This window comes from Grampus griseus, assembly GCF_964374135.1.
Source record: "Grampus griseus genome assembly, chromosome: 3".
Lineage (NCBI taxonomy): Eukaryota > Metazoa > Chordata > Mammalia > Artiodactyla > Delphinidae > Grampus > Grampus griseus.
In genome coordinates this window covers 118,036,690-118,051,266 of record NC_139019.1, presented here as the reverse complement: position 1 = coordinate 118,051,266, position 14,577 = coordinate 118,036,690, and the positions used below count along the sequence as shown (strand labels likewise).

At 51.9% G+C, this 14,577-nt stretch overlaps 1 protein-coding gene across 1 annotated transcript; it reads left to right on the top strand.

Moving 5' to 3' along the window:
* Positions 1 to 848: 848 nt before the first annotated feature.
* Positions 849 to 13,492, top strand: PCDH12 (protocadherin 12; the record flags this gene model as incomplete). Its single annotated transcript, XM_082650473.1, has 4 exons — positions 849 to 3,728; positions 7,121 to 7,218; positions 9,148 to 9,299; positions 12,644 to 13,492. 4 exons carry the CDS (start codon positions 849 to 851, stop codon positions 13,111 to 13,113), a joined length of 3,600 nt encoding a protein of 1,199 aa, XP_082506599.1. The 3' UTR covers positions 13,114 to 13,492.
* Between the last annotated feature and the right edge of the window lie 1,085 nt (positions 13,493 to 14,577).

The window sequence follows — 14,577 nt, the reverse complement described above, 5'->3', positions numbered from 1 at the left end:
TTAAGATGAGGCCCAGAGAGGTTGAGTGACTTGTCCTACATGACCCAGCTGGGAAGTTGTGGAGTCAGGATTTGAACCCAGGCATTTTGGCTCTTAGAGCCACTCTCTTAATCAGCGCTGCTTCCCATGAGACAAAAACGGGTGATGAGGGCGAAGTCAAGACTGAGAGGTAGACAAGTGTGGGAAAAAGGGGAATGGGAGAAGAATGACGGGAGATGACGGAAACAAAGAGAGACAAGGAAGGGAAGAGAGGCCAGGGTGTGACTTGCCCGGGAGGGGCTCAGGCTCTCTGCTCACTTGGCCACAGCAGGGGCTCCCCTCCCCTCAGTGGCTGCCTTGCCACATGGACGGCACCTTCCCATCCGGCCTGTCCCCAGCCGCATCCTCCTCAGCGGCGGGCCACTCAGCTTCATGGAAACTCTCTTTCTCTAATTGGCATAGAAACTCATAGCCCTCCCTTTTCCTGTAGGTGGGGTTTCCATAGGAAAAAGCTGCTTCTCTGTTTCCCCAGCCTAGCAACTGTTTGGAAGTCAGATCCCCACATCCTGCTCTACTGGGTCAAGTCCCTCCTGGACCGGCTCTTGTCCATCATTTGCTAACGGGGACCAACAGTGCCCCTGAACAATTTTCCTTCATTGGTCCTTGGACCCCTCAAATCTCTTCTGATGAAGATGGCCTCGCCTGGGAATTCTGCTGGCTCCATCAACTAATTATGGGACGGGGCTGTGCCAGCAGGTCTGGGGGCAGGAGAACAGGGCTAATCAAGCCCCCCAGGGAACACTGGAGGACTTGCCCAGCCTTCGAAGAACTCTAGCGGTTTCTGGATCTAGCCCACTCTGGCGGTAAGCATGATGCGACTTCTGCCACTTCTGCTGGGACTTTGGGGGCCAGGTGGCTACTTGTTCCTTTCAGGGGATTGTCAGGAGGTCGCCACTCTCACTGTGAAATATCAAGTGTCAGAGGAAGTACCGTCCGGCACAGTGATAGGGAAGCTGTCTCAGGAACTGGGCCGGGAGGAGAGGTCTGGGCGAGCAGGGGCTGCCTTCCAGGTCTTGCAGCTGCCTCAGGCGCTCCCCGTCCAGGTGGACTCCAAGGACGGCCTGCTCAGCACGGGGAGGCGGCTGGACCGGGAGCAGCTTTGCCGGCAGCAGGACCCCTGCCTGGTTTCCTTTGACGTGCTTGCCACAGGGGATTTGGCTCTCATCCACGTGGAGATCCAGGTGCTGGACATCAACGACCACCAGCCTCAGTTTCCCAAAGGTGAGCAGGAGCTGGAAATCTCTGAGAGCGCCTCCCTGCGCACCCGGATCCCCCTGGACAGAGCTCTGGACCCAGACACTGGCCCCAACACTCTGCACTCCTACACGCTGTCTCCCAGCGAGCATTTTGCCCTGGATGTCATTGTGGGGCCCGATGAGACCAAACACGCGGAACTCGTGGTGGTGAAGGAGCTGGACCGGGAAATCCACTCATTTTTTGATCTGGTGTTAACTGCCTATGACAGTGGGAACCCCCCCAAGTCAGGCACCAGCTTGGTCAAGGTCAATGTCCTGGACTCCAATGACAATAGCCCTGTGTTTGCTGAGAGCTCGCTGGCACTGGAAATCCAAGAAGACGCTGCCCCTGGTACTCTCCTCATAAACTTGACTGCCACAGACCCTGATCAAGGCCCCAACGGGGAGGTGGAATACTTCCTCAGTAAGCACGTGCCTCCAGAGGTGCTGGACACCTTCAGTATTGATGCCAAGACAGGCCAGGTGATTCTGCGTCAACCCCTAGACTATGAGAAGAATCCTGCCTATGAGGTGGATGTCCAGGCAAGGGACCTGGGTCCCAATCCCATCCCAGCCCACTGCAAAATTCTCATCAAGGTCCTGGATGTCAATGACAACACCCCAAACATCCACATCACGTGGGCCTCCCAACCATCCCTGGTGTCCGAAGCTCTTCCCAAGGACAGTTTCATTGCTCTCATCATGGCAAATGACCTAGACTCAGGAAACAACGGCCTGGTCCACTGTTGGCTGAGCCAAGAGCTGGGCCACTTCAGGCTGAAGAGGACCAATGGCAACACATACATGCTGCTAACTAATGCCACGCTGGACAGAGAGCAGTGGCCGCAATACACCCTCACTCTTTTGGCCCAAGACCAAGGACCCCAGCCCTTATCAGTCAAGAAACAGCTCAGCATTCAGATCAGTGATGCCAACGACAACGCACCTGTGTTTGAGAAAAGCAGGTACCAGGTCTCCACTCGGGAAAACAACCTACCCTCTCTTCACCTCATTACCATCAAGGCCCATGATGCAGATCTGGGCGTTAATGGGAAAATCTCATACCACATCCAGGACTCCCCAGTTTCTCACTTGGTAGCTATTGACTCAGACACAGGCGAGGTCACCGCTCAGAGGTCACTGGACTATGAACAGATGGCCGGCTTCGAGTTCCTGGTGATCGCAGAGGACAGGGGGCAGCCCCAGCTTGCATCCAGTGTCTCTGTGTGGGTCAGCCTGCTGGATGCCAATGATAATGCCCCAGAGGTGATTCACCCCGTGCTCAGCGATGGGAAAGCCAGTCTCTCGGTGCTTGTAAATGCCTCCACAGGTCACCTGCTGGTGCCCATTGAAACTCCCAATGGCGTGGGTCCAGCAGGCACTGACATGCCACCACAGGCCACCCCCAGCTCCCGGCCATTCCTTTTGGTGACCATTGTAGCAAGAGATGCAGACTCGGGGGCAAATGGAGAGCTCCTCTACAGCATTCAGAGTGGGAACGAAGCCGGTCTCTTTGTCCTCAGCCCCCACCTGGGGCAGCTGTTCATCAACATCACCAATGCCAGCAGCCTCACGGGGAGTGAGTGGGAGCTGGAGATCGTGGTGGAAGACCGGGGCAGCCCCTCCTTACAGACCCGGGCCCTGTTGAGGGTCTTCTTCGTCACCAGTGTGGACCACTTGAGGGACTCAGCCCGTGAGCCTGGGGCTCTGAGCACATCGGTGCTCACGGTGATTTGCCTGGTCGTACTGCTGGCCATCTCCGGGTTGATCTTGGCTCTGATTATGTCCATTTGCCGGACGGAGAAGAAGGACAACAGGGCCTACAACTGTCGGGAGGCCGAGTCCACCTACCGTCACCAGCCCAAGAGGCCCCAGAAACACATCCAGAAGGCGGACATCCACCTCGTGCCTGTGCTCAGGGGCCAGGTGGATGAGCCTGGCGAAGCTGGGCAGCCCCCCAAGCACGTGGGCAAGGAAGCGATGATGGAAGCAGGCTGGGACCCCTGCCTGCAGGCCCCCTTTCATCTCACACCGACCCTGTACAGGACTCTGCGTAACCAAGGTAACCAGGGAACGCTGGCCGAGAGCCGAGAGGTGCTGCAGGACACTGTCAACCTCCTTTTCAACCATCCCAGGCAGAGGAATGCCTCCCGGGAGAACCTGAACCTTCCCGAGCCCCAACCTGCGACGGGCCAGCCCCGCTCAAGGCCCCTGAAGGTTGCGGGCAGCCCCACAGGGAGGGTGCCTGGGGACCAGGGCAGTAAGGAGGCCCCGCTGAGCCCGCCGGCCTCCTCTGCAACCCTGAGGCGGCAGCGGAATCTCCATGGCAAAGTAGCCCCTGAGAAAGAGTCAGGCCCCCGTCAGATCCTGCGGAGCCTGGTCCGGCTGTCTGTGGCTGCCTTTGCGGAGCGGAACCCCGTAGAGGAGCTCACTGTGGATTCGCCTCCTGTTCAGGTAACTCGGTGTGGGCAGCTCCCTCTCTTGTCAGCCCCCCTCACCCGCCCACAACAGCATCAGACCCCATTACCCTCACATTCTTCACATTCATTCCTCAAGCTCACCACGCACTTTAGGATGCATTGGGTGCAGTGGTTCAGGGCACAGCTCTGGGGTCAACAGAATTTAGCTGTGTGATCCTGGACAAATGACTTACTGTCTCTGAGCCTTAGTTTCCTTCTCTATAAAATAGGGATGACAGTAAGAGCATCTGCCTTGCAGAATTGTCCTAAGGATCTGGTCAGTTAATTCCTATATGAGCACTCACTTAGAGTGCCTTGTGCAAGTAGACACAGAGCAAAGGTAGTGATTGAGAGTACAAGCTTTGGAGCAAGGCTGCCCAGGTTCAAATTCTGGCTCCACCTCTTCCAAGCTGTGAACCACAGGGAAGTCACTCAGCTTCTCTGTTGAAGTTGCCCAAGTTAACAGCACCCATCTCCCAAGTTTGCTTGAAGGTAATAAAGTGAATGTGCTTAAAGCCTCTAGAATAGCGTCTGGCATGTAGTCAGCACTCAGAAAATGATTATGATGATTTCTGCAAAGCTCTTCTCCATTTCACCTGCCCTCATCTCATCTGGGCAACCTCCGGGTGAAGCAAGCCGGCATAGGCATCATTGCCCCCAGGCTCAGGGGCTGCATTTGACCTGCCTGAGACCCCAGAGCTTGCCAGCTAGGCCTATGGGATAGGACAGTGGAAACAACCTTGGAACTTGGGAGTTAGGCAGATCTAGGTTCCAGTTTCAGCACAGCCACTTTAGGAGCTGGGCAACATTAACATCTGAGCCTTATTTTCTTCATCTATAAAACGGGGATTGTGATGGCAAACTTAGCTGTGTCTACCTCCCAGGGGGTTGAGAATTAAATGGGATGATGAATGGCTGTGTCCAGTGACCTAGGATTTACTGGACACACCTGGGAAAGCTTTTTCCGGGACGGTGTCTGATCTCACACCCGTATCAACTCCTCTGAACCCCAGATCATTTTCCCTGTGCCAGGCTGCCCGCCCAAGGCACACTTCTGTCATGAGCCAGGCTATCAGCTCATGTTTCCTGCGGAGCAAGGACACAGCTTCCTTCCCCCACCCCTTCCCCAGGAAGCCACCTCGAGAGGGCCCAGCTGCTCTCTCAGGAGTCCTGCCCTGGGCTCTGTGCAGCCCCAGAAGTTGCCCAGAGCCATGCATTTATTCATTTGTTCATTCATTCATTCATCAAATGCTTATTGAATGAGCTCTTTGTGCCAAACACTGTGCTGGTGGTTGGCAAACAGAGAGAGCAGATAGCAAGCCCTGTGGGTGACCCCACTGGGGTGAAAGAGAGGAGGGTACCAAGTTGGGATCAAGTTGAGGGTAAGAGGCAGCTTGCCTAATGCTTGTCTTTCTGGTAGCACAGTGCCACAGTGGAGTCAGATCCCAGTTCAAAGTCCAACCCTGCCTCTAATTGCTGTGTAGCCCCTGTGAGCCTCAGGTGCCACACCTGTAAAGTGGATATAATGGTATCTCTTTCCTTGGGTTACTGAAGAATGACATGAGATTATATACCACTGGACAGTTATTAAGTGCTTATCATAAGATCTATTCCTAAGTAATTTATAGACTTTCACTCATTTAATCCTCATAGCCACAACCAACACATGACCTGAGTCTCATTTTTATTCCCTTTTTTTTTTTTTTTACTGCTGAGGAAACTGAGGGTCAGAATGCTTAAGTAATTCCTCAAGGCCACACAGATGGGAAGTGGAACAGGGGCAGATTTAGGACTTGAACCCAAGTCTGACTCCAGAGTCTGGACTCTAACTGTGAAATGACAGCCTGAATGACAGCATACAACTTAGGGTTTGGCACTCAGGGAGTTTCCCTGAAGTAGCAGCTGTCACTCGAAAACAGGGTGGCAGGTGCTTGTAGGAGGGTTTCTGGGCCTGAGCCAGGAGGTGGGAACTGCCCTGAGGCAGGCAGTGGGACCCTGGCCCTCCCACATCACAGTGAAACCCCAGTCCTGGCCACATCCCCTTCCAACTCTCCTCTGAGGTTGGCATTTTCTGTCTTGAGCTGCCCAGAGGGCAGAGGGACCCTCTCAGGGAAGAGGGGGGCTGGGCCCAGTTGGGAGGCAGACGCAGCATTTCTAGGAGGAACAACCCAAACCCCTTGACTCTGCAGAGCATTTCAAACTTTCAAACCACCTAATTAATCCTGACAACCCTGTAAAGAAGTCTGGGTGGTATTTTTAGATCCACCTTAGAGATGAGGAAACTGAGGTCTGAGTATGTCTAAAAACCTGCCTGACATCACAGAACAAGCTAGAAACACCCTTGACTTGGTCTGTTGCCTTCTCCCTCACAAGGGCCTGTGAGGCCTCACCCTGACGTCTCACCCACCCCTGCCCCATTCACCAGCCTTTCTGAAACGCCACCGTCTCCTCTGGCCTTTCAGCTTGAGCACCTTCTGACCGAAACTCCCTTCCTCCCTCACCCTGGCCCTCACCCTCTCTCCACTTGCCAAGCCCCTGTGGAACCTCCGGGTCTCAGCAGAGGTGCCTGGCATGTAGTATGAACTCAGAAAACATATGTTGAAATAAGTGAATTACTTCCCCCTGTATCCACAGCCCCACCCCGTAACTCCCTCCTTGCTGCAAGCTGGGTGAGGGGCCTTCCTCTGCTCCACTTGACCTCCATCGTTTCTCATCCCTGGTGCAACCCCCCATAGCAGCTGCTGTGTCCTGTCTCCCCTGACTGTCCTCCCTGGCAGACTGGGAACTCCCTGAGGGCAGAGACTGGGCCTTGTTCTCACTCTTACCCCCCCAGCAAGCACTCGGCGTGGCACAAACAAGCTCTCATTAAATACTTGTCGAGCGAATGAAAGGATGAATAAACGAATGATTCAAAGACACCCTTCTGCCTTCTGTACAACATAGTCTTACATCTGGCCCGCCAACAATGGCTCAGTCTTTGAACATCACTGAAGCGGGGGAAATAACACTTTACAATAATCCTTATCGAGGTTATAATACATTTACAGTCAGGACATGCCCTTTTCACCCCCGTCCCACCGCTTCCACCGGGAGCTGGTCTCCTGGGGGAATGAGAGTTGGGGGACAGGCCCAGAGGGTTCTCATTCTCTCTCTCAGACTCCCAGGTCCCGGGAATTTGTAGTTGACACATGGCCAAGCAGGGAACCTGTCTGCACACATCCCTGCCTCCGTCACCATCACCGTTCACCATCCCCCATCCGATCCACGAACATCTGAAGCTGGAGGAAAGACTATAAAAAGAAAGCGCCGGCATTGAGGGAAACATCCGGTGAGGAAGTGTGCTGGGTCGGAATTGTGTGGAGTCAACAGATTTTTCCTGTCTTGTAGCAAATCTCCCAGCTGCTGTCCTTGCTGCATCAGGGCCAATTCCAGCCCAAACCAAACCACCGGGGAAATAAGTACTTGGCCAAGCCCGGCGGCAGCAGGTAAGCTGCACGTAGCCCCCACTGGCTTCTCAAGCCCCCCACCAGCCTGCCCTCACCCTTGCAGCCTCTGTGCCTTGAGGAAGGGTGAGCACATCCCAGACGCTGCTCCCCTGGGAGACTGCAGCGAACAGCATCCATTCCCCCACCCAGGCATCCTGGTCCTGGAGCAACTGTATTAATAGTATTTACAGGACCCGAGTCACTAAGGAAGTGACTTCATCCCTGAGGCTCTGATTATCTATCTGTTCCCTGATTGCAGAGGTGCTGGGCTATGAACTTTAAATCTGTAACGTTTAGCTCTTTCTCTTGACCCTTAAACATAATATGAAGGCTCCTGGCTAAGGATGTGGGTGTGTGGGTGTGTTCCTTTGGGCCGTCCTAGAATTAAAGAGACCTCAAGAGGACATCTAATTTAACTCCCTCTTGCTACAGATGGAGAAACTGAGGCTCTAAGTAGTTTGATCCAACCCAGCTATGTAAACTTGAGCAAAGCAAGCCTCAGGGATGCAGTTTCTCATCCATGAAACAGAGGTCACCACACTTCCTCGTAGTGATGGGGTAAGGATTTAATGATCACACGCATTCTAAGCCCATGGCCCAGTGCCTGGCACATGGGAGGTACACAAACAATGCTAAGTCCTTTCCCCTTAAAGTGACTTTGCTCAAGGTCAAATAGCCAGTGAGTGGCAAAGCTGGGACCAGCTCTCAGGACACTGACTTCCGGTTCAGTGCTCTTGCTGTGACAACTTACAGTCTTTTTTTTGTTGTTTTTTTTTTTGCAAAGATAGCTAGAAATAGTGTAGAGTAGCGGTGAGCACACACATTCCAGAGTCGTATCAGCCCGGATTTGAATTCTTACTTAATTTGTGGGGACCTTGGGCAAGCTACCTAATCTTCACAAATCTTGGTTTTCTCATTTGTAAAATGAGGACAACAAGAGAACCCCTTACAGACGTGAAAGGTTTGATGAGAAGGTAAATATACCTTGCAAAGCATATGTCTGACTCAGAGTAATTGCTCAATAAACATTAGTTGTTGCCATTACTTGCAAACTTGCTACCCCTGCATAGGAGCAGAAATGGCCACAGAAAAAAAGCAGCAAGGACCCCCAGGCCTTAAAGGGAGCTTTTCCAGATGCTGGGATGAGGCGCCAGGCCTGTCCCCACCATGCTAAGGTAGTCCCAGGAACTGGCCTCCCCCAGGTGATAGAGAGGGTCTTTGGGAGGGAGGGGTCAGGGAGACAGCAAGAGACACCATAGTAGATTCTGAGTAGCTTTCGGATGCCTCACCTCTGCTGCATCCTCTATTGACCTGCTCTTCTGGTCTGCGATTTAGCCTCAAATAGGGAGGAAGGAACATTCAGTCACTCAGTCCACAAAGTATTTATTAAGCACCTACTATGTGCCAAGTCCTATTCTGAGCACTGGTGAGAGAGCAGGGGATGAGACAGACAAATATCCCTGCCCTCACTGGAGCTCATACTCAGATAGAGGGATGGAGGGGTGGAAGGATGACTGCATTAGATCACCCAAAGTTTACTAAACTCCTATTCCATGCCAGGTAATGAGAAGCAATGGAGGGACAATGGTGAGTAATATCAGGGCATTCATAGTCACTTCTGTTTGCTGACTGCTTACAACACTGTGCTAAGCTCTTTACATGCAACACCTCATTTTACCCCCATAACGCCCCATGAGGTGGGTGTTATTTATTACTCCCATTTTACAGATGAGGAAGCAGACTCAGAGTAGGCAGGAGGGCTGGGATCAAGTAACCCAGATTGGTCTGACTCTGAAGGCTGGGCTGTGGACCCACTTCCCTCTGTGGATGAATGAATGCTGGCATGAATAGAAGACTATTCATGAGCAGGAATGAATGAAACTATGTGTGAATTTCCTCACTCACGGACTGTGTTGGCTCCCTTTGCAGGAGTGCAATCCCAGACACAGATGGCCCAGGTGCCAGGGCTGGTGGCCAGGCAGAACCAGATCAGGAGGAAGGGCCCTTGGACCCTGAGGAGGACCTCTCTGTGAAGCAGCTGCTAGAAGAAGAGCTGTCGAACCTGCTGGACCCCTACACAGGTAGGGACTCCCCAGGGTCACCCCGACCCCGCTTCTGCCCCCATCGTACCCTCCTGTGCCCAGGCTTCAGAGTTCTGCTCCAATCCACTGCAGGAAAACAGCCATTCTATTTCTGGAGACTATCAGCAAAATTTTTTCACTTCCCCTGGAGCTTCAGATCTTCATTTGTTTAAAGATCAGATTCTACTTTGGTCATTCATTAAAAAAAATCATCACAAGAATAGTGAACAGTTACTGAGCTCTTGGTGTGTGCCAGGTACCAAGGAAGCATCTTATATACATTATCTCAGTTAAGCTTCCAAACAGTCTTTTCAGGTAGATATTATGAGCTCCAATTTAGAGATCAGCAAACTGAGGCTCAGAGAGGTAATACAGCCTGCCCTGAGTCACTTCAATGATTGAAGGGAAGCCATCCTGAGCCCACCTACCATCAGGGGACCTCTCTCTACCTCCTAAACCACTCATCTGCATTTCTTTGATGTCTTTAAATACCCTTTTACCCTGAGAATTCAAGAATCTGCCAGCTCCCTCCGCCCCCGCATCAGTCAGCCCCCTTCAGGTAACACACAGTAAGTCCAACCTACGCTGATTTTCTGTTTCTGTAGTTAATAATCTGCTCTTCATCTGGACATATTCTGTGCGCTGAAGGCATGACAGGGACTTCCCTTTCCTTGGTTAAAAAAATAGATAGCTAACTTTTATTGAGTGCTTTCTATGTGCTAGTCCCTGTTCTAATTGCCTCATGAGAAAATCTTCTGAGATAGGGACTATTCGTTATCCCCATTTCATAAAGGAAAAAAACTGAGGGGCCAGGGTGTTCAGTAATTTTCCCAAGGTTGTGCAGCCAATGGTTATTAACCCAGGCAGTGTGGCTCTAAATTAAAATTAAGTAAAATGAAATCTAATTAAAATCAAGTAAAATGAAAAATTCAGTTCCTCAGTCATATCAGCCACATTTCCGGAGCTCAGTAGCTACGTGTGGCTAATGGATATTGCTTGGGACAGCACAAACCTACAGAGCTTTACAGGACAGCATTGTCTAGAATGCGGAGCTGTGAGGTCCAATAGAGTAGCCACTGGCCACATGTGAAAATGGCTAGTACCAATGGAGATGTGATAGAAGTATAAAACACACTCCAGATTTTGAAGACTTAGTATGAAAAAAGAATGTAAAATATCTCATTAATAATTTTAAAAATACTGATTATGTGATAAAATGATCTTAAATATAAAAAAACTTTTACAAATTAATTTCACCTTCTCTTTCTACTTTTTAAATGTGGCTACTAGAAAATTTCAGACGACCTCAGTGCCTTGCATTATATCTGTGTGCACCAGCTCTGCGCTGGAGCCTGTGGGCTCAGTTCCCATGTGGTCCTGCTTCCCCACAGCACAGAGGGCAAAGAACACAGGGAGATGGTAACAAGTGGTGTGACGAAGAGCGCAGCAGGGGTAGAAGTGCCTGCGCTGCTCACAGGGCTGGACTGTGATGAGGCTACTGGGGAATGTGCCTGACACTGGGGTCTTGGCTGCATCAGATAAAAGCCCCACCTGAGGATGTGATGATGACCATATTTTACCGTTGCATGAGCTCACTGAATGCTTACAGCCACCTGACAAGATAAGTGCTACTATTTCACCACTTTGTGAGCGAAAAAGGAGGCTCAGAGAGGTTAAGCAAGTTTTTCAAGGTCACAATGCTCATAAGCTGCAAAGTTAGGAAATCAAATCCAGGTCTGCCCAGTGCCCACCTGCCACGGAGTGAATTCATCATCACATTTCAGCCATTCTCCTACACTCCACTGATTTTCTCATTCCAAGCTTCATTCCTTCCAAAGCTCTCTGACCCTTGTGCAAGGAAAAGCCTGATTCTGTAACACCAAAAGAGTTCTAAACTTATTACCCCAGAGCCTCAGGGCACTTAGGTTTACATTCCCCAAATGTCCAGGGTTAATATTTATGTCCATTCAATCATTCAATAAACGTTCACGAAGCCCCAGGCGTGGGCTGGACCAGTCGGGAAGGGGCGTGACCCTGCCTCACAGCCTGCACAGCCCCACACTGTGAAGGCAAGACCGAGGCTCATTTATCAATAGAAACAGCATTTACTGTATTTTGCAATAACTTTTCAAAATCACAAAAGTAATATTTGGTTAATATAGACAAATGTAGATAAACAAAAAGAGAATAAATCATTTCTGCCCAGGGGTAATTTCAGTTAACACTATGACGCGTCCCCTTCCAGTCTTTCATTCTATGCACAGAATTTAAAGCAGGGTACCTTAAGCAAATATTAAATACATGTTAAAGCAGATGTTGTGCTTTTTTTTTTTTTAAAGACACACATTCTTAACCACAAGGCCTATAATTTCTTCCCTCTGGCTTGGCCTCTATCATTGGGCCTGGAACTAGTTTTCTGAGACAGGATTTTCTGTTGAAGAGATGGGAAAAGGAGAAGTGTGATGGTGGGATTTGGGGCCTGGGGGACACTTTTTCACCGCACCGGCCCTTCCCTGGGACAGCTCTTAGGCAGCCAGCCCCTTCACACGGTTTCCTGCAGCTTGAGAGGGGAAGGTTGAGGAGTTGAGAGCATGGGGCCAGGAGGCAACAGTACAGACCTTAGTAGGCCTGGGAAACCAGAGCCACCTAGCATCCAGGGGGAGGAAGGGCCAGCTCTTCAGAGAGTGGGTGCAGTGGTGCAGTGACAGGGGGCTTCCAAGTCATCAGACCTGGGGGTCAAATCTGGGCTTGGTTGCCTAGTAGCTGTGTGACAACTTCTTGGAACTTCAGTTTCCTCATCCATAAAATACTCTTGACTTCAAAGGTTTGTGTGGAGGTTAAATGAGATAATTATGTAAATTGCCTAGCACAGAAGTACTTAATAAGTGGTCACTATTATTATGAATAGGAACCGAAGGCAGCGCCAAGCCAGGAACTCCAGCAATGGCTAAAAACGGGGATTCCCCCACCCCCACCCCCGGCATCCTCAGCTAGTGGTGTCCTGAGGGAGTGAACATCCTGGCTGTACAGGGATGGATGAAGGACACCTAAACCTGAAACAGCCCCACGGACCGGTAGATGCTTTAGAAACGGGCCATTTCTAATTCTAGGCCTTCCTCCTCCCCCTGCCGCATCCTCACTCAGCTCACGCGCGGACATCAGTCGCTGCCTTCCTGCCCGGAGCGCTTCCCTGTCAGGGCCTCTTCCTTCCCGCCCACCTCCGGCCGCCCCATCGGTCCCCTCCATTTCCCTTTCCTCCTTTGTCCGGCGCCCCGCCCTGCCCACGACCCCACCCCCGCCCGCCATGGGCTCCGCCCTCACCGCGTCTCTTCCGCCCCTTGCAGGCCTGGCCCTGGACCGGCTGAGCGTCCCCGATCCGGCCTGGATGGCAAGACTCTCTTTGCCCCTCGCCACCAACTACCGTGACAACGTGTTCTCCCCGGACGCTGCGACCTCGGAGGAGCCCAGGACCTTCCAGACGTTCGGCAAGGCGCCGGGGCCCGAGCTGAGCCCGACGGGCACGCGGCTGGCCAGCACCTTCCTGTCGGAGATGAGCTCACTGTTGGAGATGCTGCTGGAGCAGCGCCCCGCCGTGCCGGTGGAGGCCGCCTCCGAGGTGCTGCGGCGGCTCTCAGTCTGCGGAAGGACCCTGAGTCTAGACCTAGCCACCAGCGGGGCCTCGGGCTCGGAAGGCCCTGGGGGCCGATCTGGAAAGAAGGGGGCCGAGGGCAGGACCAGCAGCGGCGGCAGCAGCAGGGACCTGTGGATCCAGGAACCAGGGGCCCCGGGAGATGTTAGGAAGCCCAGGCCCTGAGGACTCTGGGACAGGAGGTGGTTTCTCTAATCTTTGAACTCACTGACCAGAGGTGGCCTGAGAACTTAAGGTGACCAGTGCTGCCCCACAGAGGAGGCAGGAGCCCCAGGACAAACAGCGGGCTGACCAAAGCAACCCCTTGTTAGGGGCTGGCTCTGCCTGTGGATTTTTTGGAGGAGGAAGACAGTTGGCCGCTGAGATAAGTGTTTGCTGGCAAAACACATGTAAGAGCACAGAGGGTTCATCCTCCTGCAGAGCGGATGCCAAGGAGTGTCACAAGCAGGAAAGGATGGCCTGGGTGCACACTGGAGGGTGTGGGGGGCTGGATCCTGGGGCACCAGGCAAAGCTCTCTGACCTACTAATAAAGGAAAAGCAGTGGCTCGTTATCCTGTTTGCACCTGTCGAGAGGGAGGATGGAAGAATAGAGTGAAGGTTCTTTGTCATCCAGTCCCTGGCCAGAGGGTCATGCGGGGCCTGGACAGGAGGGTGCACAGTGTTAGGTAGGCAATGATGGACATGGGTACTCTTGACCCCTGCTCCTCTGCTGCTGCTACATTATCAAATAATCCGATTCTCAGCTGGAAAATTAAGGCTAAGAAAAGCATGACTATAGAGCATTAACACGAGCCAGACACAAGTCTTTACAATAGGATTTCATTTCATTTCTCCACAGCCCTAGGAGGGGAGGTGTTATTATCCCCATTTCACAGACAAAGCCATGAGACTTGGAGAGGCTGAGGGTCTTGCCCAAGATCAAGCAGAGAGAGGAGGCAGAGCCAGGAATTGGAACTAGGCTTGTCCAACACCAAAACCCATGCCCTCGACCTTGACACTAGACTGCCAGCCAAGGAAAGGAAAGGAAGAGCCCCCATAGGTGAGCTTTTGCCAGTAGCAGACTTGCCTGAGATCCCCTCAAGAAACACAGTTGAAAAGACCATTTCCAAAGCCACTCAGGCCTTCACATCTCTGCTCTTCCAAGCACATAGCGAGAGGGACTTGGAACTGACCTGATGGAGGGTGGGTGTCTGCAGACTCCTGTCCTTTCCCAGCAAGCAGCCCTTCAGGTACAGAAGTCATCTTTCCAGACCCAGCAATCGTGAGTAAATCTTCCTCTGTCACAGCAGTGAATTCAGGCCCTAGAGGACAGTGTGTGAACCGGGTCTATGAAATTGACACTGACAGCAGCAAACCTTCCAGGAGAGGAAGGAGTGAAAAAAATAGCAAATATTTTCCCAAGGCTCAGCCTTATAATTTCCCTGGAAATTTCCAAGCAGTCTATTCAGCTTCTCAGTAATGTGGGGCTTTCTTGGATACTAAAGGGAAAAATTCCTTTCTGTGCCTCTCCTTTTGCCCTTTTTCTGGAGCTCAGTACACATGTTCACTGTCCACAGAAATGGGCCAATCATACTCCCCACTAGGGATAATGAAAACCATCCACACTTGGAATGCAATGAGGCATCATT